The sequence below is a fragment of the Salarias fasciatus genome, chromosome 20 (assembly GCF_902148845.1).
Source record: "Salarias fasciatus chromosome 20, fSalaFa1.1, whole genome shotgun sequence".
In the NCBI taxonomy this organism is placed as follows: domain Eukaryota; kingdom Metazoa; phylum Chordata; class Actinopteri; order Blenniiformes; family Blenniidae; genus Salarias; species Salarias fasciatus.
The window spans coordinates 18,202,231-18,229,169 of NC_043764.1; the positions used below are offsets into that span (position 1 = coordinate 18,202,231).

The 26,939-nt window shown below is 41.7% G+C and overlaps 4 protein-coding genes and 1 non-coding gene across 6 annotated transcripts; 2 read left to right on the forward strand and 3 right to left on the reverse strand.

The window, feature by feature from the left end:
* Positions 1-5,442: 5,442 nt before the first annotated feature.
* ppdpfa (pancreatic progenitor cell differentiation and proliferation factor a) lies at positions 5,443-7,527 on the reverse strand. The gene is made up of 5 exons (XM_030119034.1): positions 7,404-7,527; positions 6,327-6,429; positions 6,119-6,196; positions 5,940-6,033; positions 5,443-5,856 (listed from the first exon to the last, which is right to left on the reverse strand). The coding sequence occupies exons 2-5, from the start codon at positions 6,379-6,381 to the stop codon at positions 5,724-5,726; spliced, it is 360 nt and encodes a 119-aa protein (XP_029974894.1). The 5' UTR covers positions 6,382-6,429; positions 7,404-7,527; the 3' UTR covers positions 5,443-5,723.
* Positions 7,528-9,331: 1,804 nt separating this feature from the next.
* Positions 9,332-9,403, forward strand: trnae-cuc (transfer RNA glutamic acid (anticodon CUC)). Its single transcript has one exon. It is a non-coding gene; the product is annotated as a tRNA-Glu (tRNA).
* A 607-nt stretch (positions 9,404-10,010) lies between these two features.
* On the reverse strand, positions 10,011-13,142 carry LOC115408295 (tumor protein D54-like). Its single transcript, XM_030118949.1, has 9 exons — positions 13,072-13,142; positions 12,174-12,292; positions 11,944-12,092; positions 11,667-11,714; positions 11,192-11,293; positions 10,811-10,837; positions 10,385-10,420; positions 10,250-10,298; positions 10,011-10,169 (listed from the first exon to the last, which is right to left on the reverse strand). The coding sequence occupies exons 1-9, from the start codon at positions 13,082-13,084 to the stop codon at positions 10,098-10,100; spliced, it is 615 nt and encodes a 204-aa protein (XP_029974809.1). The 5' UTR covers positions 13,085-13,142; the 3' UTR covers positions 10,011-10,097.
* Positions 13,143-14,602: 1,460 nt separating this feature from the next.
* Positions 14,603-18,842, reverse strand: dnajc5aa (DnaJ (Hsp40) homolog, subfamily C, member 5aa). The gene is made up of 5 exons (XM_030118633.1): positions 18,670-18,842; positions 17,704-17,832; positions 17,417-17,630; positions 17,147-17,318; positions 14,603-17,043 (listed from the first exon to the last, which is right to left on the reverse strand). The coding sequence occupies exons 2-5, from the start codon at positions 17,811-17,813 to the stop codon at positions 16,940-16,942; spliced, it is 600 nt and encodes a 199-aa protein (XP_029974493.1). The 5' UTR covers positions 17,814-17,832; positions 18,670-18,842; the 3' UTR covers positions 14,603-16,939.
* A 3,015-nt stretch (positions 18,843-21,857) lies between these two features.
* On the forward strand, positions 21,858-26,652 carry LOC115408577 (glucose-induced degradation protein 8-B homolog). Of its 2 annotated transcripts, none has more exons than XM_030119420.1 (5): positions 21,858-22,038; positions 22,334-22,461; positions 23,520-23,716; positions 23,979-24,176; positions 24,325-26,652. In XM_030119420.1, exons 2-5 carry the CDS (start codon positions 22,341-22,343, stop codon positions 24,496-24,498), a joined length of 690 nt encoding a protein of 229 aa, XP_029975280.1. In that variant the 5' UTR covers positions 21,858-22,038; positions 22,334-22,340; the 3' UTR covers positions 24,499-26,652. The 2 variants fall into 2 exon arrangements, with proteins under 2 accessions (XP_029975280.1, XP_029975281.1); XM_030119421.1 differs by having other exon boundaries at positions 21,866-21,957.
* The last annotated feature ends 287 nt before the right edge of the window (positions 26,653-26,939 follow it).

The following is a 26,939-nucleotide window of genomic DNA, read 5'->3' on the forward strand; positions in this document are numbered from 1 at the left end:
TTTATTTCGCATTGTGCCTGTAATCCTCCGGGCTCTCTGGGCCTCTGTGGTAGATCCATTTACTAATCCTTCCATTGTATTTACAAATTAATTAATCCTATTTAATTTTCCATAAGTATCACCAGTGGCAACAATTTGCACCGCACAGTGTTTGACACCGAATGCATGCATGGCATCCCCAGTGTTTATTGGGACCATCAGTGTAACAGCTGCGATTGTCGTCCTGTTTGGTGTTGTGACCTGTTTCATTCACACGCACGCACGAGCAGGGCCGCCAGTTTACGGGGGTTCAGCGTCTTCCCAGGGACGCTTCAGCACGTGAACGTGCAGAATGAGGGCATCGAACCGCTGACCTCCAACTGAAAGCACAAAACACTCTGCTGGCTTTACTTTCCACCGCGTTTCAGAACAAAGAACTGAGTTTCTATGTGGATAGCTGCACGTTTACGTTTAAAAATTATCTAAAAAGATATAATAAGCAATGATTCACAACTAGAATCCATTCAACCATAAACAACCTGTCATGATCCGGCTCATGGCTGACTTATTAGATATGGAGGTCTCAGCTCTCATAGCGCAGCCAGTCAGACGGTGTTTAGTGTGTTTTCACTGCAGATTAATGTTTCAAAACTGAGAGGAAACATATGAGAAGTTTCTTACTATGTAAATTTGAATTCCTATTAATAGTGATCGCTGAAACCAAATGAAAATGTATATATGTGTACAATGAAAAAATCATACTAAAAACTTACTAACTTAAAAGCCAACTTTTCAAGATGTTGTTAAAAGTTTTAAAACATCCAGGAGTTCTCAGTTTCCCAGACAGGCTGTTAAAGAGACCTGCAGCACAGAGTCTGAAAATAATAAGAAGAAAGCATGAACTCAAAAACTGCTAATTGCTGTTCTGGTTAAAACAATCTTTACTGTGACCAAAATGCAGTAATTAAAACTGTGCTTGAAGCCTTATGCATCTGTATTTAAAGCTAGTATCTCTGTGCACTCATCACACTTGTTTGACCTAATTTGTTGCTGGAATATTACACTTGTGCTCAGGGAGTAGTTGGATATTTTGGTTGAGTTTGTGCGCTCCTGTCAGGTTTCACAGCTGCTCGGAGAGACGCTTTCTCATGTGAAACGGGACACAATGTTCCCACAGAGAGAAAACACAGCAGCACTGACCTCCTCGTGGTTTTTCTATTCCTTTTTTGTCTCAATCTAAATGATTTTACACTCAGAAGTCGTGATCTTGTGAAGTTATGAATCACTGGAAATGAATTTGATAGTAAATACACAGAATTATATGTACTCAGAGCATTTTCCATCGATCGATTTCTGTATTTGCTCTGTTAAAGTGAAAGTCAGAGGTCGAATGTGTGTGAAAGGCAGGGAAGTCCCTCCCTGAGCGGCTGCTGGCCCATCACTTGCGAGGAAGCTCACCTCTAATCACAACTTTTCACTTCTTACACTCTTCTCATTATCATATTTTTTAAAATCAGTGTTGAAAATCTTTGAACACTTTGAAGCGTTGACTCCTCAGTCGTCCAGCTGGCTGGTTCACGCTCATGTTTTTATTGTAATGTAGCAGATCTTGTCCAGTCTTGTCTGCCTTGTTCGTGTTCAGCTCATTGTCGTGTCATTCGCTGCGTTTCTGTTCATTAGCGCTCCACCAGGTCGGTCCGGCCCGTCCCTTTGCTGGATGGATAGTTGACACTTTAAGCTGTATTGAAGTGAATCATCTCAACAAATATATCTGTTTTCTTTTCAGGTACACAAGCTGAACGTCAGCATGTCTAGAAAAAAAACAAAAACAAACATGCACCACGTAGTACTGATAACTTTGTTGTTATCAACAGTCTGGACGGTTTGTTTTTTTTTTCAAACTGAATTCCATGAATGTTTGTCCCTTTTCTGATTTGGCTGCTGTTTCTTGGCAGGTGAGGAATTGTGGGAAAGGTAACATCTGGCGTTGGCTGTGAACCTGCTTCCCTTGTATTTAAATAGGCACAAGGTGAAAAAAGTCCCTAAAGTCTCTCCGACTCTGAGAACTTTCCCCTTTCACCTGTGATGAGCTTGATAACGCAGAGTCCTGCAGGACGTACTTTCCAAAAAAAGCAAGAATAAACTGCAGAGTTCTGAGGAGCTAATCGATCCTGGAGGGACTTTGACAGTGTGCGGCTGTTTCTGTGTTGACACTGAGGCCCCCCGCTCAGAGACACGTGGAGGGACGCCCGAGGTTCACGTTCTTCGCTCATGCTGCCGATCAAATATAGAACAGAAAGCGGATGACATCTGAGACCCTGTAAACAGTACGTGCTGCTTCACCTGAGAGGTCGTACCAGGCACTGAGTTCGCCGGGGGGGCCGGCGGTGTTTTTCCCCTCTTCAACATGCAGGAATCTTTACGTTCTCTGGAAAAAGCGGAGCCGGACCAACCGCTGGGCGAAACTGAGTCATGGTGCATTTGCCCCAGATTCCCCATTTAACTCAGAGCTCAGAGACGTGCACGAGGGCGTTCTGCAGCCATGCCAACATTTCCACTGACCCCCTGGCAGCCACAGCAGCGGCATCAGAGAAATGACTCTGGTCCTCAAATAGAGCTTGATCTAACACGACACGAAGCATGACTCAAAGACTTTCGGGTGAAAGTCGTGCGCAGGGAGTAAAATTTGTCTCATGATATCAACAGATGACACAAAATCCAGCATCTCAAAACACGTTCACTGTACTCAGCACCAACGTTATCATAAAAAAGTGTCACTTTGTCATATATCTGTGTGAAAGCTGGCGCTGTGCTGTGCTGGAGTTGTTTTTCTCACGTTATGTGATCTTTCAAGGCCTCATTCTCTGGTTTTAGAGCTTCAGTCTACCCAGGGTTTTTTTCCCTGGATCGATAATACAGTTGAAGATGATAGCAGGAGTAGTTTCACTCTAATACGCAGGATGATGATCAAATGGTGAGATGACTCATTCTGATGGAAAAGTGGTTTAAACTTAATGTAACTTGATGTAGACAGAGGAATTTAAGGGTCTTAGATATCTTCCCTGAAGCATCTCAGTTTTCTCCACTGAAATGAAAAAATCTGACATTTAAACAATCTAAGAATGTAAAGAGTGATCTCATTATATGTAAGGCCCTTTAAAGATAATCTGTTTGAGCACTTAGCGTTACCTGTGAGAGAAAACGTTGCACCTGTAGTACATTTCTGAAGGATTCAGCAGCTCCTTTACTGTTTTTCTCTCCTTTTTTTTGGCGGTTTTCTGAGCCCTGCTTCAGTGTTGTTGGTTCAAGCTTTGTCCTTCACTCACTCTCCTTTGCTAACTTTGTACAGAGAAACCTACATCGGCCCCTGCAGTGCTGGAGAATGACCCTGCAGAAAGGGAGGCTCCTGCGTCTGCAGCTCTCAGCCGGTTTCACCTGACACCTTCAGACCCGGGTGCCTCTGATACGGGGCCAGGAATAGGAGGACGCTTCCAGAAGGCACGGAGGACAGAGGATGCTTTTTTTAAGTGAGCTGAATTATTTGAATGTCTGCCAGCGTAAATCACATCCCTCCTGCTTTTTGATGCCAAAGTCAACGTCCGATACTGCTGATCTCGGTGTTCTGGGAGCTGTTTGACATTTCTGTTTAAACAGATTGATTATCTTCCATCAGGGCACAACTGACACCAGACTTTGTTCAATCTATTCTTAGTAGAGTCTGTGTGCGCATTGCAAAATGTTCCCTCCGGCTAATTTCAGGGTTATACAAAAAAAAAAAAAAAAAAGAAAAACACACACATTCACAGAACTGGCACTTTTATTGATTACTTTAAAATTTATCAGATGAGAAAGAAGAGGAAGTCTTAGGGTTTATTAAAATAATTGATTCTAAACTAAACTAAACTGAGTCCACTGTATTGCTTATAGAGGAACTGGAACATGTATCTTTCTCCTGGAATTTTGTGATCACTAAAGAAAAGAAAACTCAAAGACGTCACAACAGCATGAAAAAAAGCTAAATCATTTTGAAGGAATGTGACTGGGCATTGGATAAGTAAGTCTGAAAAAGGCTTTATCTGCTCAGACATGGCGGTGACGGGTTCTACAGCAGGTGGAAACAGTCGCCGGTGACTGACCGCCGGTCCACTTTCAGTGACTTTGTTAAAACCAAAAACGTGCAGACAGGACCTGGAAAGCCTGATTGAACTGGATCCACACGCTCAACCACAAAACCATTAGAAAAACACAGAATCTTTCAAGACGCATGCTTCAAACTTCAAAAGGTAGAGTTTAGTGATGGATTATGAAATAAAAGGAGCACTTTAAAAAAAAAAAAAACAAGAAACAGATTTTTACATGATTTAGTTGTCACAGAAATATTGCTTTATCAAAGCAACTTTTGTTTGTATAAGTGCAACTTTTCAAAGATATACAGTACTTTCAAAATATGGTTGTATCCATGTGAATGTCAGCTGCACTGTTACGTATTTATTTTGTTCAGTATGTGTTTTACTTATTCATATTCTGCTCTCAGTTTCACCCACGTTTATTTTCCATGATGCTATGACTGCTACCATTAGTTATATGCTATAATCTATATATAAGCACAATGTCGAAACAATTCAAACATATCATACACGATGCAAAGAAGACTTGGATTAATAACGAAGAGGCAAAACAACCACAAACACACAAAAACAAGTGTTAAGAGAAAGAGACTTGAACACAAAAACAATCAAGCAGAATCACCAGAATTCCAGTATTAAACAGCAGTACTGAACTAACACTCTGCTCCTCCTGAGGATGTTGGGGATCAAATGTATATTTTATACTCTTTTAGACTCTTGTTCCTTGAAAACAGCAGGCATGAACAAGAATAAAAAATATTCTAAATCCTGCTGCTTTAAATGCTGTCGAGTTTTCTGTTTCCTCTCTGCTGCTCTCTCAACCTCACATCCACCTGTCAGATTGGCCGTGTTGGAGACGTCTCCATTTCTGCACACAGTGATTTGTAATGTTTGAAAGGTTTTCACCAATGTGAAATGCACCGAGACAGCTGTGGTGAAACAGCCAATTTTCCATCAAATTTTAGATTTCTGTGCTCATGGACTTGTTTTATCACAACACTTCAGTGTTTCTAATAGTCCTATTAATCGTCTTAACTTCGTGACGGTTTGTTTTCTATAAGCATCCATGACCCACATTCAAGTCGTTGTATAAGCGGCATTAACGCCTGAATTAATCGTTTCTAATCATATAAAAGCTAAACGGATTACATGTGATCAGGTTCTCAGTGTTTCCACACAGTCATGAAACTGCTGATCTGTCATGTGCGGTGACCGAGCGTCGCTCAGTTAAATATTGTGTCACTCGAGCTTCCTCTCCAGGCTACAGAAACACATTTAACAAACAGGAGCTGAATGGAAGCCTTTTATTTTCAATGTCATTACAGTGTGAAGTCATAAGAAGGAATACATGAAAAAACTTTTTACAAACAGTTTTTTTTTTTTTTAACACTTGGTCGTAATAAAAAGAAAATATACACAAGCAACAAAGTTCAAGCAAACTATCAGCTAAAGGGAGAATCCACTTTCATCTCCGCCATCATGATCTCCATCTCCGACGTAGGACTATGTGAGCGACGGCAAGCTGAAGGTGGAGGAGAGTGAGGAGGAGGAGGAGGAGGGGGAGGAGGGGGAGGAGGGGCTGCAGGCAGGTGAGGTGGAGGGGACGGGGAACGGGGCCTAGGAGGCGGTCGGCGGAGGAGTCGCCGCTTCAAACTTCCCGCTGTCGCTGCTCTCGCTGACCTGTCTGTTCAGGACCATTTCCCTGGCGATGCAGGTCACCTGGCCGTTGGCCACCGTGTAGGTTCCGTTCCTGCAACGCGGAGCAAAAACCCCAGGTTAACCCTCTGCCAGCAAGAAGTAAAACACTCGTGTTTTTAAGAACAGAAAGCTCACTTCTGATATTCAGATCCATTCTGCAGGCCAGCCTGGTTCTGCTTTGCAAAGAAAAACGACGTCCACCAGTGACCAGAGTCCTGCCTGGGAAGTCCTGCGAAGAACCAGGCAGTAAATTCACACAGTCTTCTTCAAAACATATTTACTTTTAAGAGTAACACCTTGTCTTTTTCCCTTACCTGGATGGTGTGGAATGACCTCTCCCGTGTACTCAGCACTGCCACAGGAGCTGTTACTGGAGGTAGACCCAAGGCGTCCTGGAAGAAAGAGGCTTTCTTTAGAAAAGCTAAATAATGAAACATGGGTTCAAAAGGGAGGATAGAAGACTAAAGTGTAAAGTTTTTGTTTTCTGTTGTGTAGATTCACTACATTGCACAAAAGACTCACTTCTGTAGTAATCATGGGTGGCGATGAGGGAGCCACTGGATGGAATTGCTGCCATTTTCTCCGACCTTCGGTGGAAAACCGCTCAAAGATGGAAATGAGTGACCTAAAAGAAAACACAAGTGTGATGATTAAAAAAAAAAAAAAAGTGTCCTTTTAATTGGACTTCAGTCCTCAGGTTTATTTAAATGCTTTAATCACTGGAAGCAAGCAGTGTTTTAAACACAGCTCATGGTGGGATATGCACATCTGGAATGACGAGTCACTCTGCAGCCCTTCCAGGGAAGCTGGGCCGTCTTCAATCATGCTGCTCAGTTCAAGCTTTTGCTGCTGAGTGCTGAAGCAGCTGCTTTAGAGAGTCTGGTTTCCCATGACTGGAATACCCAGAATGTGTAGGGTAGCAGGCCCACATGTTCAGCTCAGGTCAAAAAAAGTTGTGCATGCGCTGGCTGTGTGACCAAAGGAGTGCCTGGCAGGGGATTGGTCAGTTTTTCTAGGCCAGCACATGTTTGCTGTTTGCATTGCTGGTGGACCTTCAGCCTATACATAGGTTAAAAGTCCAATTACATCTTTGACAGCCCAATGCTGTCTGAACTGTATGGAAAGTTTACATTTTAGGGGATTTAATCAAATGCACAAACACGGTATAGATAAAAGAGTATCTGAAACAGCTTGAATTTGTTGGAAGTCCCAGCAACCAGGTGAAGGCTGTAAGCTTAACTCCAGGTGAGCAGCAGATGGCTTTGGGGATTTCATCAAGCAGCAGACAAATACTTGTCTGGACTCCACAGCCCAGATTAACACAGCAGCTGCTGTTCAAACGCATTACCACCAAAACCATAGCCAGGCGCCACTTTCATCAACCTGTTGATGTTTTCTGTATATGCTGATAAAATGTTTTTGCACCTGAGCCTAGTGGCACGTGTGACCTTCAAATCAAATGTTGCAAAGAGAAAAGGAGAACTCTTCAAGCCTCCACACTCATATTCTGCAATGCAGATGCACTGACTCGTCATAGTGCAGTTTATATTTAAAACATGCATGCAATGAATTTCTTTTCTATCTTTAGATGTAACTTACCTTAAGAGCAAGGTGACGCTGTTGGCGCGCGGTAGTAAGGTGCGGATGGCTGGAAGTAGTTGAGGTACTAGTTGTTAACTGTGGCCCATTTGCGGACGAGGCTCCTGGTTTCGACCCTCCTGGTCACTGCTGCTGGTAATAACCTCTGCTGGGACGAGAGCCGCTTTTATAAGGCCCGGCCGCGGCGCGTGCGGCAGCTGCACGGGGCGGGGGGGCGGGGCGGCTGCAGCGCGAGGACACAGGGAACGTGCGTCTGTTCCATTCGCTGATGAGGTCGCGAGCGGCTTTAGCTAACCTGCTGAGGGATACCCAGCGACTAAGCTCCTTGTTTTTAAGTAAAGCAGCGTAGACTTATGATTTTTTTTTCCCACAAATGTATTGTAAAGTAAGGACTTTGATTAAACCACGGTTTTAAAGTCATTACATGTGTCTTTGACGACTTTTAACTTTCCCCAGTCATTTCCAATGGTAGTGTCTACAATACGGATGCAATACTCGTTTTGACCACGAGCTTCAAATCGGGGGAGCTGTTTATCTTCTTCCTCAAATTTAAGGAAAGCGGTTGTTGTGTGTTTTTCAGTTAGAGAGGAGAGTCGACTTTTAGCAGATTTATAACTTTTATCTCAAAGATTGTTTGCATCAACAAAGGTAGGTGTGAAAGAAGAACTCATAAATGAATCTGTGCCAATCTGACACCTCCAGAAAGCTTGAATTCTGTGCTGAATTTGAATATACAATAAATAAATCAGGTGAAGCTACTGTAGCTTACATACAGGGTGTCACCATCACACTGATAAACACAAGCTAGTGAGGAGGCCTAAGTTTTTTAAGTTAAAAACAAACAAACAAACAAACAATGCAGGTCAAGTAAAAGTAAAAGTCCAAAGCTATGGTACTTTTTCTCTTGTGAATTTGCTCGAATACCATAATTCTGATCAAAAATAAAATCTGAAACCTTTGATGATATATATATAGTGTGTGTTCTCTTTACTGATTTAACATGTTTATTACATATAATGCACATTGAATTCTTCTGGTAAATCTGTGAAATACTTTTGCTTTTGTACATTTTCATCTGATACTTTTATTTAAAAAGTAATTAGCTCCTTTTTTTCAGTACTTTTGTTTCAGTAAAAAGCGAGTTCTTCTTCCACCGCTAGTTATAGGATCTTTTAATTTGTGGGCTTCAGGTGGAATGGTGATGTATGGCTTGTGTTTACTTGACTACTTACAGTGTGTGACTTGGTTCTAAGCGCATTTTCACATAACAAATACTGTTTATTTCTTATCAGTGTTGTACACCGGTAGGTGGTACACTACATATGACTGTAAGAAACAATGTTATAACTATATGTTTTTATTTTATTTAGAAAAAAATGAAGAAGAGTTTTAGTTTATTCCCGGGGAGAGTGAGAGTTTCCTCCAGGATCCTTTAGAGCCACAGCCTGCGATCCGCCATCACCTTGCAGCTGTTTGGGTGCATCCATTCAGGTACTTATAAAAATGAGTACACAAGTAAATATTGATAAGCTGAGGACTCCCTCTGGACGCCTTTGCAGATTCTGCCACCTGCCACTAAATGATTTAGGCTATAGAGTCCCTATTGATACCGAGCCCGCATGACCATTTACTACCTCTAAAGTGGTCGGTTGGTCCTTAAAAATAGCAATGAGGTGTGCAATCAATGTCTCCGACAGGAATCGAACCCACGACTGACTGGTGTGGCTCTTTGGATTTACGTGACCCGCCGCCCCCTGGCGGTAAAATAATGATTTGTTTAACTGTTTCAAGTCAATACCAAGATGAAGTAATGAGTAGAACAAACTTAGTCGCCGTGTGTTATCAAAATCATCAATCAAAACAATTAAATAAATCACAACGGAATAGGTCATTTTTATTGCTTGTAGCCTTCAAGTGCATTATAGCCGTCCCTGGTGGTCTAGTGGTTAGGATTCGGCGCTCTCACCGCCGCGGCCCGGGTTCGATTCCCGGTCAGGGAACTACATTTTCATTTTCTTCCAAATCTACAAATGAAGGCTTTTCAGTTCTTTCAGATAACTGTGCATCAGCTTTTATTGCGATGTTGGAGGGAGAAATCCTCACAAACAGTTGAAACCAGCTCGCCTCTTACACAAAGCTGTTAGAAGTGAAGCCTATGGCGCCATCTAAAGGCTGATACGAGAACAGGCTGGTTGGAGTGCATTTTGGCCCATAGAGACCTATATGCACACGTCTTAAAGTAAAAAGAATAATAGACAAAAATAACATCTCTAGCAACAAATAGAAACGAATTTGAAATTTTAAAAAGTGTTTAACATGTTGAAGGACATTTCTGAAACCAGATGCGGGCTATAAACCACAGCAGAACAGAGTGAAGAAAAAACAAAACACTGCACCTCATTCTATTGACTTTAATTGAAAAATCTTAATTTACAAAAATACTTCCAGTAATACAGCTGATTTCACATTTGGGTTACTGTGCTTTAGTCAAAATAAATAACATCTCTGAAACATATATATTAAAACATCACAATTACATTTGGTGTCAAAATAAGTTTACATCAAAAACTCAATACATTCTATTAGACTTAACTCAACAATCACAAATATGAGTGGACAAATTCACACGGATATGGAACAGTCTGTCATAACTTTACAAGTTATGAAAACATTCACGAGAGAGACGGGTTCACCTCATGTGCGTGAGGATCTCCTTTCAAACCCTCCCGTGTCTCCATTGTTGCTCTGGCTGCCAGTCATCTTCCCCTGTGGATTCAGATGGGAACCAAGCGATCAATACACAAACTGAGAGTGGGTTGTGTGATCTGTTGTCTCGACACACCCACCTTCATGTTTCCAACCATTTCCTCAAAAGACCTGAACGTGGAGGAAGGTCTAGGAAGAAATATTGAGGCGGATTAAAGAAGAGTTCCAGTAAAAATACAGTCAATAAATAAAAAAACAAGTTGTGGTGATTTTACCTCATGGTGGGCACACTGATGGTGTGGTTCAGATGTCTGAGGAGGACAGAGAGAAGATTAAGATTAAGATTTCACTGTCCCTGCAAATGTAAAAAGAGTATTTCAATCTGCATAAAGTTAAATTCAGACTCAAAATCTACTTTGCACAATTAGAAAGCAACTATACAAAGCTTTCAAAATGTATTTTTCATTTTCCAGCTTTGAGAAATTTTCTTAATATATGGTTATTTTTGAATCACAATTCCTAAAAACCCCAACTGACCACATACAGGAGGGGCAACCAGTGTGAAACGTGCTGTTTGCATAATTCACTACATGAAGCCAAATTAACAGCTTAGTGTGGTCCATTCCAGAACTTTCCAACACTTCTTTTCCTAAGAAAGGCTTCAGACCCCCACTGTCAGCTCAGGCTTACCACTCACTCACCGTGGTGCGCTCGGAAGAGGCAGAGCTCTGTCGGGTTTGCAGCATGAAGATAAAGACAGACACCCACAGATAACGTCACACTGTTTCCACAAGGACAATAACAACAGACTTAGCGGCCACTGCCGCTGGGCACCAGATGCACCGCCGTGATTGGATTAAGGTTTTTTTCTGGTTAAACAAAAGTTCAAGACAGAAAGCTTCCCAAGTTTTTTCCATCACCTCAACAGTGGTTTCAGTAATCTCATTTCTCTGGTCTGCAGAATGTCATGTTTTTAGTCGGCAACAGGTGAAACATAAAAAGTCTAAATATACCACCTAAAAATACCACCTAAATATAAATGTATCTTTATATTTTGGTTTGTTGAACTAGTGATTGTTCACCTCATTTCCCCCAGTCTCCTGGTGATGGCCACGCCCATGCTGGACAGAGCAGCTGAAGTCACCTGTCCCGCCTGTGAAAGACTTTCCCGTGTTCTCACATATCTGAAAAGGACACCATGAAGTCAGCCGGGGTTTGAATGAAGACTGGATTACATAACAGGTGGTTGAATACAGTGAGAATAAAGGTGTGACGTAGCGAGAATAAGCTCATCCGCGTCAGCGGCCGCACTCCATCAAATGCTGCCATTGCCTACTAATACTACAGCTCCTTGTGCTAAGTCAGGCTGTGAGGCTATTAACAGAGCACCGATCCTATTTGACCTGGAAAATCCCATCACCTGTTTCTTAGGAGAGATTCCACTTTAACATGTGAGTACACGACAAGTCACCGGGAAAGCCCTCCAGGACATGACATGTAGCACTTTTTTTTTTTTTTTTTCCTGGATGAGACTGAAGCATGCGGCGTGACACTTACACGCTGGAGTGACTGATGTCGTCCAGAGTGGCCGCTGCGGTGAGATATCTGAAGGGACAGAATGAGCACAGGTTGACGGATTATCACCCTGACTTAAGAGGGCAGCTACGACAGACATTAGTGTGCTTTTCATGGTTATGTAACCACGTCGCAATAAGAAAATGTGTGGCAAGTGTTCTGTCACTGGGTGTCTGAAACCAGGTTTTATTACACAGCTTTTTTTTGGGCATCAAGAAAAAAACAAATGTCCTAACGCTGATGTGTCCTATGCACTTACGGAGCTGAGGTCTGAACATCTTGCCAACCTTTGGTCAGGTTCTGCTTGATGTTACCGAGTGGACCGAGTCCCAGCTGCCTCCTGATTTCTGATGCGTAGCGTTCTTTGGTCAACAGCGCCTGCCTCAAAGTGTGAATTTCATCCTCAATCTAAGTGAAAAAAAAAGAAACACTATCATTTCTGTAGAAACAACTGTAACACTGCAGTAATACTTCATGAGTGTTCCCAACCTTTGCCAGTTCAAAACGTAGACTGTCTACATCCTCATCTGACAGACCTCCAGGTGAGTGTCCGTTTCCTGTTATCCCCGAGGAGTGGAAGTATGTGGATGAAGAGCCCCTGCTAAAGTCTAAAAATACATTTTTGTTCAGATTATCAGACGGAAAAGGAGTCTTGAAGCAAATGTGCATGAACATGTATGTCTACATACATCCTGGTTCTAATCATGGATTGAGGGCTCATGATGGATAACAATATTATTACATTGATAAATTCAGGCGAGAAGTAGTATTAAAGTAAAAAAAATGACAAGAAATTCTCCTACAATTTTACATATTGTGATAAAAATCAATGACAGAGTTTAGATTGCACAGTAATAAGAATAACCTATGTGTTCATAATATTTGTTAGTGTTCCTCTGAACAGGGATAAAGCAGAAGCAACCTGAGCTATGTTATATAAGTTGACAACAAAGTTATATAACAGAGAAAAAAACACATACAGAAAAACTCATGAATTGTAAGATATAAAACAGCACATTTGAACATATTCAAGGGAGGAAAATTAAGTAAAAAAAGCTTTAATTACAAAAAAATTCAAGGTAATCATCTGCACTTATAATTAGAAGATAATATTCAAAGACATAGAACGTAAAAGCCGGACAGTTTTAAGATTATGTTAGTATGTTTCTAAGTATTTAAGGATGTAATTTCTGTTGGTTGTGGTGTCGCAGGATGAAAACATCGGCGCTGTCCTCAGTGCTGAAGCTAACGGGCTAGCATGCTAAATAACAGCTAGCCGACCTGTTGCATGTTGCACACAAACTGACGTTTTCACTAAATAAACTCGCCATAAACACAAACACAAACAGAAACAAACACGAACACGAGCGCGAGACAGAGGATCTACCTTGCCGGTTCATCACTGCCACTTTCACCTCGACGCGTTTTGGACGAGCTAGTTTGCAGCAAGTGTTCCCATCCGAGGAGTTGAGGAGGGAGAGAGGGAGGGGGGGGGGGGGGGGGGGGTCACCCGGGGATTATGGCACACCAGCGCACGCACACACACGCGCGCGCCTAAACTCTTCTTTCCTCTCTCTTCCACACGCTCATACAACACACGCACGCGACACTTATTTAGGGTGCTTTTTTTTGTATAGTTGAAGAAATTATTCATTTCTTTTTGGCTCTTTTTTTTTTTGTGTGTGTAATTTTTGTTTTTTAAGATTTTTCTTTTGAATAGTCGATCATCTCTTAGTGTTGATTTTAGATTTCCGTTTCCTGTATGTTTGATATAAAAAGGTCAGGTTGCCATTGCGGTCATTCGGTATATGTGATGAAGGTTTTTACATCTCTTTTTTCTTGTGCTATTTTGAGCTCATTTTGTGCATTTATGGGAGTTTTGTACCTCTTAATAATTTTTAGGTGGTGTATTTAGGCTGTACAGGTCGCTCAGTGGCGCAGAGGCTGTCAGTCTCGCTTCATACCAAGTCAGGTTTTTGTGCAGTGTTTGCATGTTCTCCCTATTCAAGAGTGGGTTTTCTTTAAAACATGTGATTCATTGGTGACTAAACAGTGATTGTGATCTGTCCATGGTGAACGCTGCCTTCATTCAAACAGAGGCTGGTTTTTAGTTGGATAAAGCTGAAAGGAGCCTGTAAGAAGGATGGATTGATGGACGTGTCAAAGATTTCATTCATTGTCTCGCAGTGGGTTGGTAAAAATAACAACTTGTCTCCATCTGCTGGTTAAACACGTTATCACAGCTTGATGACAGAGCAGTAACCAGAGCAGGTTTTCCTCCTTTAATCAATGTCCATCCTATTACACTGAGAAAAAAACATACAAACAAATCAAGACACTTGGTTAGCTTATAATTCATGGAAAATGCAAACAAGAGCAAGTGTTCTGCTGAATAGTTTGTTTTAGATATACATACAGGCCAAACATATTCTCAATTGAAGTTTTCCTGGTCTGTGTATAAAACTGTCTAACAGCAGTTGCACTGCATTTTGAAATAAACAGTTTCACCAATTATGGCTCTGTGGGTGTTATGATGAAAGTATCTATTTTAAAAAGTCCCATCATTGAATAAAGAAGTGACTTCCCCATGCAAAACTGACACCGAGAAATCATTGTATTACATGAACACATGACTTTCAATAGGCTAGGTGTGTGTATAAATCAGTTAAAGTTCTCTTAAAAGTCCTTCCATTTAATCTACTTTGTTCTACTCATGCTTTAACGAATGTGATATTTTAAATGCATGGCTTTTACGTCTATCAGACTATTAGTAGTGTAGCATTCTGACATTTACTCAGAAAGGCAAATGAATCCCTGTCAGTAAGCTTTAATCTTCCTTCACATTACAGAATCAGGCCACGATGAGAGAAAACGCACAGAAATAAACCCAATGTTATTGATCACAATGAGGTGAGCCAAAATGTTGAGGAACATTTATTCAACAACAGCAAATCAGATCAATGATCCACTTGTTTTCTTCCAGACACACATTTACCATGCTACAACATAAACGTTAAGGTTTATACTTTATATGGGCCAAGTGTATGTACAAGCGACCTTAACCATTAAACCATTCCTTGCAAAATTTAATGGCTACATTACAACACCATACCATTGAAAATTATAGTCAATCATCATCTGAAACATGACAAAGTATGAAATAAATAAAACTAAAAAAAAAAATGCATCATATAACCATTTCACTATAGTTACACTATATACTATATTGTCTTTTTATGGAGTCATTTCCTGATCATTGATCCATTATAGTATTTTTTCAAACACACAGTGCATTCAACTTAGAACATTTACAGTAGCATTTTTCAGTATCTCAATGAAAAAGCCATGACAGGAACATCTATGTTTCATCAAAGGGTTACAGGTAACATCATACAAGGGCCACAGAGGTCTACATCCATACCGTTAATAGCAGAGGGTGGGCAACGGGAGCTCACCATTTGTAAACCATTGAAACACATCATTAGCAGTCATGAAACTGACGGAAGTGGCAAAGATGTACATGGCAATTTATGGCAATAATTTGTGGCAATGTACGCAAATTCAGTAGTATGAAAAAAATCTCTTTTTACTCGGAGCTGCCTGTCGCACTGGCTCACAGATGATATGACTGATGAGCATCTTCACATGGATTCAAGAGACTTGACGATGAGAAACGATCACAGCATCGGACAAAATATCAGAGTCGCTGGACTTCAGTTCAAAACACAAAGACTAAAAGCGCAATCATAAAATGACATAGTTCTAGGTGGATCTTCTGTAGTTTGCTTGATTTCTTCTCCAGTAACATGTTTTGTTTTGTTTTTTTTGTTACATTTACTTCCAAATATATTCAAGAGTTCAAAACATGTTATCTTCTGAAAAGAAAGGGCTGCTGCTGACACACATCTGCTATTTCTACCTTTCAGCAGCACTGATCACACCCTGCTGGAGCCTCTGTGAAAGCACAAAGAAAACCCCTAAAATAAATACAAAAACCACATCAAATGCATTTCCTTCCATTTTAATTAATCATGACATTTCTAAAAATAGTTCGACCATTTGAGTAAAATAACAAAAAAACACCAGAGAAAAAGGCAGCAGGTAAAAATTCCAATAACCTCCATGTTTCAACAAAAAAAATCTCCCTAAAAAAACAAAACAAAAAAAAACTGCATAATTTATATGATTCAGCTTTGATTAAATCCTCACAACTCGTGGATCTGGTGCTAATGTCATTTCTAGCTGCTGATATGGCAAAAATACCAGTGAGACGTACTTAAACGACTTGGGGCTGACACACGTTCGATCCATAATGCAAGAAATCACAAATCAACACAAAGGTTCTCAGAGTCATCGCAATCAACTGCTGCAACAACAGGCTGACTCGAGGGAACGCAAGCCAATACTAATGATTAATATCTAATGTGGAGATGTTGGGTCAGCGGGTGTTTGTGAAAAAACAGTCTGTAAATGAAGCTCTGTGCCTTAACAACCTCATGGTTCACACTAAAAACACCCAGGGAAGCACACGAAAGACGAACAAGCACAGTGCTAAAAGACAAACCGCGGGTCCAACAACGACGGGCGGCCTTTGGGAACCCAAAAAGAAACGTGTATCGATTGATTGCAAATCAGAAATAAGAGGGCGACCACTTGGTTCGTTAAACGTTTAATGATGGCACTGACCGCCTGAACCGACAACAAACACGCCTCTATAACCAACACTTTCCTGAACCATGGCTCCTCATTCCTCTAAGCCTGATAACGTCTCGTAAACTTGAGCCCCCCCTTCCTGACACCTCGTGAGCTGCACGTGGCTGAATAGTCTGCACATACATGAAGAATTTCGCAAAGTATAGATGTTGCAAAAAGGATCGAAGTAACTTTTGAGTCCTTGCTGTCTGAACAGTGCATGCTACACCATTATGCAAAAAACATGGGGGAAGGGAGAGGAGGGGCGGCGACCTGGGCGGTTAAAGGCTAAGAAATAGAAAAGAAGAAATACGAGGGGAGACCGTTAAGTTGTTTCACTTTTCTTCTCACAATGGGGAGTGAATACGCAGTGGGACCAATCGGGGAGGAGTGTATGGATGTGACTTTGTTAGTTCCTTTAAACGGGCCATGCTTACTAGTCCCTCTCCTCTGCACGGCTCTCTTTTTGAAGTGGGAAGATGAATTGCCCCTTTGTTTTATCTCACTGAGGGGGAGCAAGGAAGCAGGCAGGACCCCAGGCCAGGACTGACGGGATTGCGGGATTAGTTGAAGCCGGTGTCGGTGTGGTAGGAGTAGTGCCCATCCGATGTTAGCTGGGTCGTCTCTGTGGCTCCGGGTTGCAGCACTATGGGGTCGCCGCCGGCCTCTGTTTGACCGACATAAACAGCTCGTCAAGCCGCCGCACCGACAGGGAGCACTCACAGAATATGTAAAAACGGGTCGGCGGCGCAAAACCGCCTCGGCCTCACCTCTCTCATCAGACTGCAGCTGGGCCTCCAGGTCCTCGGGGGACACGTAGAACTCCTGGTCCTGGCCCTCCCGCGGCCGTGGTTTACATCTCCCACAGCAGCAGTTACAGCAGCAGCACAGGCAGCAACAGAAGTAGCAGCCGGTGGCCAGGCCGCAGAATACAAACAGAGCCTGCAAGCACACACATTGATTGGAAGTGGCAGAAAATACCGAAGAAGAAGAAGAAGAAGAAGAAGAGAGCAGACTATTAAGTGGTTCTCCTGTCTTACCTTTGCCCACCAGCTTGACAGGACAAAGTAGGTGTTAACATTCTCCTCTCCAAACTGCTCGGCCACATAAAGCCCCAAAGAACCATATTTATCGTAAATATTACGCTTTGTGGGGTCATTCAGAATGGCATGGGCGTTGTTGATCTCCTTGAATTTATCTGCCGCTTCTGGATTGTCGGGATTCTTGTCGGGATGAAACTTTAAGGCCAGTTTCCTAAAATAAAGACAGGATGTGAAGCAGCGCAACGGCAAGCGAGAGGCGATTCCACCTGCCCGCGAACGCTCACCTGTAAGATCTTTTAATGTCATCCGTCGTGGCCAACTTCTCAACTCCCAGCACATGGTAGAGAGACTCACCGGCGGTGGACAGGGAGCGCTGCCTCTGATGCTCAGCCATGATGCCTCAGGTCCACGGGCTGCACACACAAACACAAGGCTGAACGGGCTGCCGGCCGACCGACAAACCTGTCTGGAAAATGCCAGGCCTCCATGGAAAGTGAGGCCTGTGCAGGCAACAGCTGGTCCACTGCTGCCATGATTAAACACAGACGTCCTGTAACATGTCATGTGGAAGGAAATGCAGAAAGGTGACAGACAAACCAAATCAGATTTATTGTATTTATCCAATTAAAAGCTTGGTTCTTTAGAATAGTAAAAAAAAAAGGTGATCAGTGGGGGCTGCACCACTGATATAAATTGTCTTAATTGATTCCAGTGAATGTGTGACATGTTGGCAGGACCCCTGAAGCCTCCACTGCTTTCAGTAAATGAGAATCTGACATCCTGACAGAAAACACAGAGCAACACAGCCGGATCCATCAAAATTAGATTTAAAAAAAAAAAAAAACGTGAAGGCTTTCTCAAGAATGCAGCTGCCTCCAAATGGGTGTCATCTCGACTCAAAACGAATAGCCACTGGTCTATTTCAAGCCCTCTCCAGCTCGTTTCGCCGTTTCCGTCAAATTCTGCCCGTTTTGTGCGGTGACTGCGGGATTTCCCTCCTTTCGTGGTCGCAGTCCGCAGTAAACTGTCTATAGGAAGGATTAGACGCCGGGAATACGATGCTAGGAGGAGGTAATCTCCGAGCAAGCATCATCAGCCTGCACTGCTGTAGCGCACAGCATCCATGTTGGTTCGCTTCCTGGCCTGCTCTTGATGCGAAGACGGGGATGGGATCGTCAGCGGTAATTTTCAAGGGCAAGGGCCAGTGTGTCGAGGAAAACAGGGCGGCGGAGGCGCGCGAGGAGGCTCACCTTTCAGTCGGCTCCGATTCGCTGCAGAACTCACGATCCCGGCTGCTGCTGCTGCTTTGAGGCGGTGTAGCGTGACTATGGCCGCATCTCGCACGTATCCGGACCCGCTGTGGCTCCCACTACACGACCATGGACAGCTGCAGCAGTCCGCTGGCTCCGCCCCCCAACACCCCGCCGCGACCCGGCGTGCGCGCTCCCGAGGAGGAGGAGGAGGAGGAGGAGGAGGAGGATGCTGCTGGAGGAGAGAGCAGCGGCCCCAACATGGAGCACGAATACTGACTTTAATCATCCTAAAAGAGGGATGGGGATGCTATTCCCCTGCGGAAATCGATTGCTTCAATTGATGATACTGTATTATTACTTTTCAGTTTTTATTACCTTGCAGTGCTTTTCTGTTCTTTCACAGACACGCATTCCCCTGCAGGACATGTTAATATATTCCATAGGTTTTGAACCCATCCTGGACAGACCACCAGTCCATCTAACAACCACACACATACATACACACACACACACACCTAGAGGTCATCAGTTAACCTCACATGCATGCGTTTGAACTGTGAGCTGGAGTGTCCAGAGCAAACCCACACAAGCTTCACACAGAAAGGCCCAGCCGGACGTTGAACCCTGCACATTCTCACTGTGAGGCCAGTGTGCTTACCACCGCTCCATGCTTGATCTTGTATTTACAATGTTTTTGGAGTAATTCATGACCGTGCTCTGGCAGAATGCTGTTCTCTTATAATTTTGAAGTTTTGCCATGTTCTGGTACAAGCTATGAAATTAACAGCAACAAACTAAAGGCTTTTTCCTCAAAATCACTCATACTTTTCACAGGGCAGCCGTACCTGTGGGCTTGACTGGACAGGAAACCCAACATGAAGACAGAGAAGAGGTACCAGCATGCTCACAAGAACAACAAGGTTTCAGACTGTACTAGACTGGTCATGTGATATATAATTTTTATGTATCCAGTTTCATCATTAGACAGAACTGTTTGACATCTTACAGAAAATGTTTTAGCTTAGGAACTTCTTATGGCTTACAAAAAATACTGAAACATCACTGGCCTGTATTTTCTAGAACCTAAGCTCTCACTAAATTAAAATCTGTCACTTCCTGAAGCTTTTGTCTCTTGCTTTTACAATCACTGTTTGGCATTTCTTTGCATTTGGAGATGTGGGGACCATTAGGGGTTGTTTTTTTTTTCTGACCACAATAGTTTATCAGTGTCTAATCTTTCAGCTGTTGTCAAACAACTGACGTTGTCTTTGTGAATGGGAAAATCTGTCAGCTGGGCGTCATGCCCAGATAATCCACAGAGAAAGTAGGGCAGATTCTTTGGGGTCGAAGGGCCCTGAAATATACTTTTGGCTATATATTTCTAAATTTAGCCATAAATAATTAGAGTTAGAAATACATATTGAAGTTGTTTGCTGAATGAATGACTTCTTTATATTATCATTACAAAATCAGAGCCCATTACCAATTTCTCTGAAAGGAACAACACACATAACTTTAAACATTTATGTGAGCTTGTAATTTGCCACATCTGAACTGAACTGAAACTTTCCGGAGCATGTTTTTTTCTCAGAGCAGACAGTCTTCAGTATATCAGTGAAATGACAGTATTCACATATTTATGTTACTCATGAACTGGCAAGCTAAAATTGATTTTGAAATTTCATTTCTGAAATTGAAACTCTTGAGGGTGATGACCCCCTGCAAAAAAGTATACAGTTAATCTAAGAGTGACAAATTCCTGTTCATTCATTACATACATAACAGTGCTGCACAAGCAACAGAGAAATATACCATGCATCCTCGAAAGTGAAGAAACACATTGATATCCATGATGTTCAGAATAATCAAAACAAGAAAAACAAATAGTAAATAACTTTGGGCCACACATAATGAAGGTAGAAAACATCTTAAACGTCACCAATCTATCACAGAGCAAACACAAAGACAGACAATAACACACTATCACAGTCACAACAGGCCTTTGAGATTTCCCAATTAACATCACAATATCGGGTTTTTGAACTGTGGGAACAAACCAAAAAAAAAGAAAAAAAACTCACACATGCATGGGAGAACATGCAAACTCAGCACATAAAGGCTCCCAATCAAACCCTAAACTGCAACACTTCCTGAGTTTTGAAAAGAAAAAAGTACCTGTGTCAAGTTGCAAAAAACAGGGAAACACAAGATGAATACTTGTGTAACCTGAACAAAGGAGACACAAAACAAGTACAAATGCCAGTGGACAAAGCAAAACTTATTTAGAGAAGCACAAGATTACTGCAAACAGAGATTGAACTACTTTGGAAAAAAAAAATCACTAAGATTCACAAAAATGTCAAAAACACCAAGCTAAATACAAAAAGGGTACCCAAAAAATGTAAAGCAACAAAAAAGCAACAAAAAAATTATCATATGAAGTTTAAAATACTGTTTCAATTAAGAAAAAAATCATACAAAAATGTAAAATATTGTTTCAATTGTTTTCATTTTATTGTTCTTTTTTAATATTTATTATTATTGTTGTATTATATTTTTTGCAACTCTTTTATTCCTGTCTACTTGCTGCTGCAGCAGTTCAATTTTTTTAATGAAGCTGAAACAGAAACAATTAAAAACTATATGCAGATTAAAATAAATACTTTCAAATGAAAAAAGTCACAAAATAGAGAGACACTACCACTGAGTGCAAATGGTACAAACTGAATACTATCAAAGATCGAGAAAAAAAATCAGCAGATTGCAAAAAAGACATTAAAAGGGGATGGGAAAAAGCCAGTGACATAATGCGTAATCACTAATGCAAGAACCAAAATAACAATAATGAAGAAAAGTCCAACATCAGCACACAATCTGATTATTTTTTGAAGAGGGTGGGAGGCTGTTTATGCGAGGCACCCTCGACCCCACTGGCTCTTCATCCGTCCATGATTTCAGATTTCACGATTTCAGATTAGATTTGTTCAAACGTGTCTCAATGAGGAAGAGGGTAAACTGTCAGTTGTGTGCTCTAGAATAGATGAATCACCGTGTCTGGATTTGGTTATTGCACAGATCTTCATTTTATCGTCGGTTCACTTGTTTAACTGACCGGACTGTTCCTCGGCAACCGTGACGTCACCCCAGCAACCAATGGAGACGCGCGCCGGGGTGACGTTCGTATCGCGAGGTTATCACATTAGCTTGGTTAGTTAGCTAGCCGCGAAAACCTTGTGACCGTGTGTCCGCACTTTATTCTAGGTTTCAGGTCCCCGTTAAAGCCTCGCAAGGACTGTGCATTGCTGAATCATCACGGACTTCTCACGCCTGCGAGGAACGGTAATCTCCGGAGCTTGTGTGTGCACGGTGAGTTGTGTGGACGCGGCTAACTCGCCATGGCAGTTTGTTTTGGAAGCCTCGGAGAATTTCCCTGCCTTCGTTATGGTCACGTCCGCTACCGCGAAACACCGTCAGTGCTCCAGAAATATCGTGTTATTAATGTAGTCGTATTTGTCAGCCGAGCGGGTTTCACCCGTGTATGCGTTGGCTTTTTAATATGTGGCTCTGTGCGGTTTGTAGTCGCTGCAGATACAAAGTGTGACCGAGCTGTGTCAGCCTTGCTCACGTTTTGCTGTTTCCGATGGTTTCGTGAACTTCGCAGGATCCCAATGATGAGTTATGCTGAAAAGCCAGAGGACATCACGAAAGAAGAGTGGATGGACAAATTAAACAATGTGCACATACAGAGGGCGGACATGAATCGGCTCATCATGAATTACCTGGTCACAGGTGAGAGACCAACTCAGTGACGGTTCATAAACTATCAAGAGAATTACTCTGGGACAGGTAGTCAAGTTGTTATTCAGTCATTAGCCTTCTCCAAGAACAAATACAGTTTTTTTTTTCTGGTTCATATTTGCATATTCATGGTAAAATGATTATCTTTTGGTTGTGGACTGATGAATAGAACAATACATGTTTTATGCTGCATCCGGGGCATTGAGATACACTGATCACTGAAAGACCACACAACTGATGGGTACATTGATTTATAACAAATTTGCTTTTTTTGTTACTATATTCTGAAAGAACAGTGTTAAGGTGTAAAAATAAAAAGCATGAAGGAACATACTTATTTACGGTATGTAGTGCTCAGGATAGACCTACTTGGCAATAATCTGGAAATGCATCATATATGGCAGCTCACGTGTTAATAATATTAAAAATATGGCAGTGTAAATAAGCTGTTTTTTAGTGAATGGAAATTGATTAATTTTACACCTCAAATGAAAATCGAGATTTGTGTCACAGAGCTGAATGTAACTTTATGAGGTCCTTCCATTTTACCTATAGCTGGAATAGTAAACACATGTTCTGCATGTTTTTTCATTACATTAGTCCTCTATGATCAGTAATTTAATATATATTAATTGTTGACCAGCAGTTTTGTTGAAAAAGAATGTTAATCTAATATTTAATAATTCCTGGTGCTGTCTTACCTAAATTACAATAAAGCGATTCAGTTGTATTCTGTATTTATCCATCGTCACGTTGGGGTCTTGACAGCTGTCTGCTGTGAATACCCTTATATTTATCCCAACATTGTAATGACAGTATTGATATGAATCTCTTCCCATGTTATTTTTTCTGTATCCCTATATAGAACAGAAGTTTCCTAATGCGTGACATTTGAAAGTGTTGGTCATGTTTTGACTGTGCGATCAGTTTAAATCAAACCCGACTGTGTAACTTGTAGAATTAAAGTAAAATCAGATGATTGACATCTTCGACTGTGTTACAGCCAGAATTTCTCCACAGTGTTTTTCCTGCTTTTTATGTGTTTGAAGAGGGCTTCAAGGAGGCGGCGGAGAAGTTTCGGATGGAGTCTGGTATCGAGCCGAGCGTGGACCTGGACTCTTTGGATGAGAGGATAAAGATTAGAGAGATGATCCTGAAGGGCCAGATACAGGAAGCTATTGCACTTATCAACAGCCTACATCCAGAGCTGCTTGACACCAATCGATACTTGTACTTTCACCTGCAGGTACGGCTGATTGATGGCTTTTTAAAAACCATCAATAGTTTTGATTACATTGTGCTGTTCTTTGGAGTGGAAACTTGCTTCTTGAAATGAACATCCACTCTTTGACAGTGTTGGAAGTTTATAGTGACAAATGTGAATAACCATTTGTCTGCTTTTATAGTCCAGGGTGAGATTGTGTTTCCCAGCGAATTAGGAAATTGTTGTGATATTAGACGGAGCTCGATGCAAACATCAGCGCTTGTTTCTTTTTTCCCTCCCACAGCAGCAACATTTGATTGAGTTAATCAGGCTAAGAGAGACTGAGTCAGCGCTGGAGTTTGCTCAGACGCAACTGGCCGAGCAGGGAGAGGAGAGCCGAGAGTGTCTGACTGAGATGGAGCGAACGCTCGCTCTGCTGGCCTTCGACAACCCGGAGGAGTCGCCCTTTGGAGACCTGCTCAACATGATGCAGCGACAAAAGGTGGGCCATCATTTGCTGTTATAAATTCTTATTCTTAACCTTCAGGACTTGAATGGTCTGCTGGGAACTTTAGTTGTGACTGCAGGCCGTGAAACTTAACCAGAAAAGTTGTGTTTGACCTGACTGGAGCATGCGTCTGTGTGTACAGGTGTGGAGCGAGGTGAACCAAGCTGTGCTGGACTATGAAAACAGGGAGTCTACGCCCAAACTGGCTAAACTCCTGAAGCTGCTTCTCTGGGCTCAGAATGAGCTGGACCAGAAGAAGGTGAAATATCCCAAAATGACTGACCTCAGCACGGGCACCATCGAGGACCCCAAGTGAACACAGCAGCTGAGAGCCGCCGCCTTCCACACCCCCTTAATTTATTATCAGTCAGTGACTGTGTGACAACCAGGTAACATATGTGTATAAACAAATGCTATGGTTTTGGGTTTTTTCGTTTTTTTTTTTTTTTTTCATGTTTCATTCACTGAACTCATTGTGCGAACTGTAAATTGCTGTATTTGCAAAGTGACAGAAACTTATTTAGTTTAATTAAAGATCTTGGGTTTTTTAGATCTTGGTAACAACGAAGTTCAAATTGCTGTTTTATATTTTGTCTTTTCGAAACATGAACTGGTAGTATTATTTATTGTGATCATTTTCCCCACGGAGGCTTTTATTTTGCCAGAAAGAGAGTTGCTGACGTTGTAAATACTGCGTGTGGGGCAAACTGAGGAACCCCGGGAAAAGAGAGTACAGCTGGCACAAGAGAGATATAAATGTCCTTTTTCACTGAAGGCATGTCTAGAGTGAGATAATCTACTTCAGTAGAGTTAAAAATCAAAATTTCATAAACAAAATATGACTATTTTTCAAAAAAAAAACATTTACAAAGCTACACTTTATTAATGTAGTATTATTTTAATGTAAGATTTTATTTATGACGATGCTAGGCAATTTACTATAAAGTCCGCTTACAGTCTTTTTACGCCATTAAATTTGATTGTACGTTTACGGAGAGTCTATAAGACGGCCTGCCTTGAAGATTCGTCATCTCGCGCGCATTTGAGAAGGTGAAGAAAGTCCAGACAGACGTGTTTAAATCAGAGACGGCGTTTAAGCCTCTGCAGCCTTTTTCCCACTCTACAGTATGCACTGCCTTCATAAGCTCGCGTCTGGTCCCTACATACTGTGAAGTAAAGGCCCGGTGAAATCATTTACTGTCATCTCTACTTCTGCATCCTTCTTGGATCGTTTTCAAGCTTCTTGTGTCGTCAGAATGATAATTAAAAAATATCAATATGGTTCTTTTCAGCCTGCAGGAGACTCTCAGATGATGTTTGAAACTAAATGTAATTGTTTTAATGTTGCAGTTTCCAGATTTAAATCTCAACCTAAATCACTTTTTTCCCCACATTTGTTTTTTTTATTTTACACTGATTCAAAATTTCTCATAGGTGTGAATGTTAGTGTGTTGATTTTTAATTTATTATTTTTTTGTGTGTGACCTGCCTTCGCCCCTGTACGTTCAGCTGGGATGGGCTCCAGCACCCCGCCGTCCTGCACCGGGGGAAGCAGGGCAGCGGTGGGACGGATGAGTTAGTTAGAAACCAACAGAAGGCAGAAACACTCTGAACTGCGCCTCATTTCGTTTGCCTTCGGCTAAGTCGAGAAATTGTTGTAAAGCGCTGAGAGGCCGCCTCCCCCCACTGATCCCAGCAGACCGCGTTCTCAGCTGCTCTGGGTTTGTCCCTCAATGATGAGACACAACCTAAATCAATAAGAGTTTGAACCTGTGATAGCTCAATAGAACGTCACAGTATAATGACAATATCCCCCTTTGATACTCGACGAGCTGCGCTCTTTACTAACTTCAGCCTATTTGCTGAAACAAAAATGCGATTTCGGTTGTTTGCTGTCATCTCGTTCCTGTGCAGCTTCTTCCTCTCACCTGTTGACACTTCATTCACAGAACACACCGATGTCTTCAGTCTCACCATGTCTGAAATTCACGATTGGATATGTAAACCGATGTCAGCGTACCTTAAAGGGTGTGACTATCCAATATGTTGATTTTTATTTCCTTTTTGTAAATGCACAGACGAAGTGTCAGTTCAAATGTGTTGGCAGGGTGACCCTCCAGCTGAGAGTCGCTGATCTGAAGCATCTTAAAGCGGAATCGTCCCACTCTCTGAAGCAGTTAGTCGTTTCACTTTACCTGCATGTGTGTGACTTACTTTTATTTTTTTTCCCCCCCTCTGGGGAAAGGCACTTGTGCTTTCTTTATGTTTTGTTTACTTTTATAAATATATAATATATAGATATAAAAAAAAACCTTGCTGCTAGATGTTCATCCTTAATTTATTTTAAGGTTGTATTGTCTTTATAGATATTGGCTTTGATGAATACTGAGACTCGGAAAGCTCACATCTTTTATTATTCCACATTTTTAAAATCAAATTTGCAGTTATTAAAATAAAACTTTTGTGAACCATAAAAGAACTGGTGTTGCATTCTTTTCTTCTTCTTCTTCACACATACAGACACTTCGGCACGGCGGTTAATTCCAAAGCTTGCTGCAATAACGCATTTCTTTCCCGCAGCAATGTATGCAGACGGATAACTCCGCTCCAGAAAGACCTCTACTGTCAGTACAGAAAATCACAACCAGCTTGTTTCTGAGTTTTGTTGTAACAAGTTTGACTCGTTGGTCTCGCCTGCCTGGGGATACGCTGGAGCAACACCTCTCAGCGAGGGACAGTGACACAGATCACTAAGAA

What these genes read in the sequence shown, in the direction of transcription:
- dnajc5aa (XM_030118633.1), bottom strand. Translation starts at nt 17,813, where the DNA reads ATGGCTGAGCATCAGAGGCAGCGCTCCCTGTCCACCGCCGGTGAGTCT. An exon ending in TGTCAAGCTGGTGGGCAAAG is followed by an intron (nt 17,319 to 17,416) that starts GTAAGACAGGAG and finishes GTGTGCTTGCAG; the next exon opens with GCTCTGTTTGTATTCTGCGG. An exon ending in GCTGCAGTCTGATGAGAGAG is followed by an intron (nt 17,044 to 17,146) that starts GTGAGGCCGAGG and finishes TCGGTCAAACAG; the next exon opens with AGGCCGGCGGCGACCCCATA.
- LOC115408295 (XM_030118949.1), bottom strand. An exon ending in TACGTTTTGAACTGGCAAAG is followed by an intron (nt 12,093 to 12,173) that starts GTTGGGAACACT and finishes TTTTTCACTTAG; the next exon opens with ATTGAGGATGAAATTCACAC. An exon ending in ATCAGTGTGCCCACCATGAG is followed by an intron (nt 10,299 to 10,384) that starts GTAAAATCACCA and finishes ATTTCTTCCTAG; the next exon opens with ACCTTCCTCCACGTTCAGGT.
- LOC115408577 (XM_030119420.1), top strand. Translation starts at nt 22,341, where the DNA reads ATGATGAGTTATGCTGAAAAGCCAGAGGACATCACGAAAGAAGAGTGG. An exon ending in CATGAATTACCTGGTCACAG is followed by an intron (nt 22,462 to 23,519) that starts GTGAGAGACCAA and finishes ATGTGTTTGAAG; the next exon opens with AGGGCTTCAAGGAGGCGGCG. An exon ending in ACTTGTACTTTCACCTGCAG is followed by an intron (nt 23,717 to 23,978) that starts GTACGGCTGATT and finishes TCCCTCCCACAG; the next exon opens with CAGCAACATTTGATTGAGTT.
- ppdpfa (XM_030119034.1), bottom strand. Translation starts at nt 6,381, where the DNA reads ATGGCAGCAATTCCATCCAGTGGCTCCCTCATCGCCACCCATGATTAC. An exon ending in CACCCATGATTACTACAGAA is followed by an intron (nt 6,197 to 6,326) that starts GTGAGTCTTTTG and finishes TCTTTCTTCCAG; the next exon opens with GACGCCTTGGGTCTACCTCC. An exon ending in AATGGATCTGAATATCAGAA is followed by an intron (nt 5,857 to 5,939) that starts GTGAGCTTTCTG and finishes TCCGCGTTGCAG; the next exon opens with GAACGGAACCTACACGGTGG.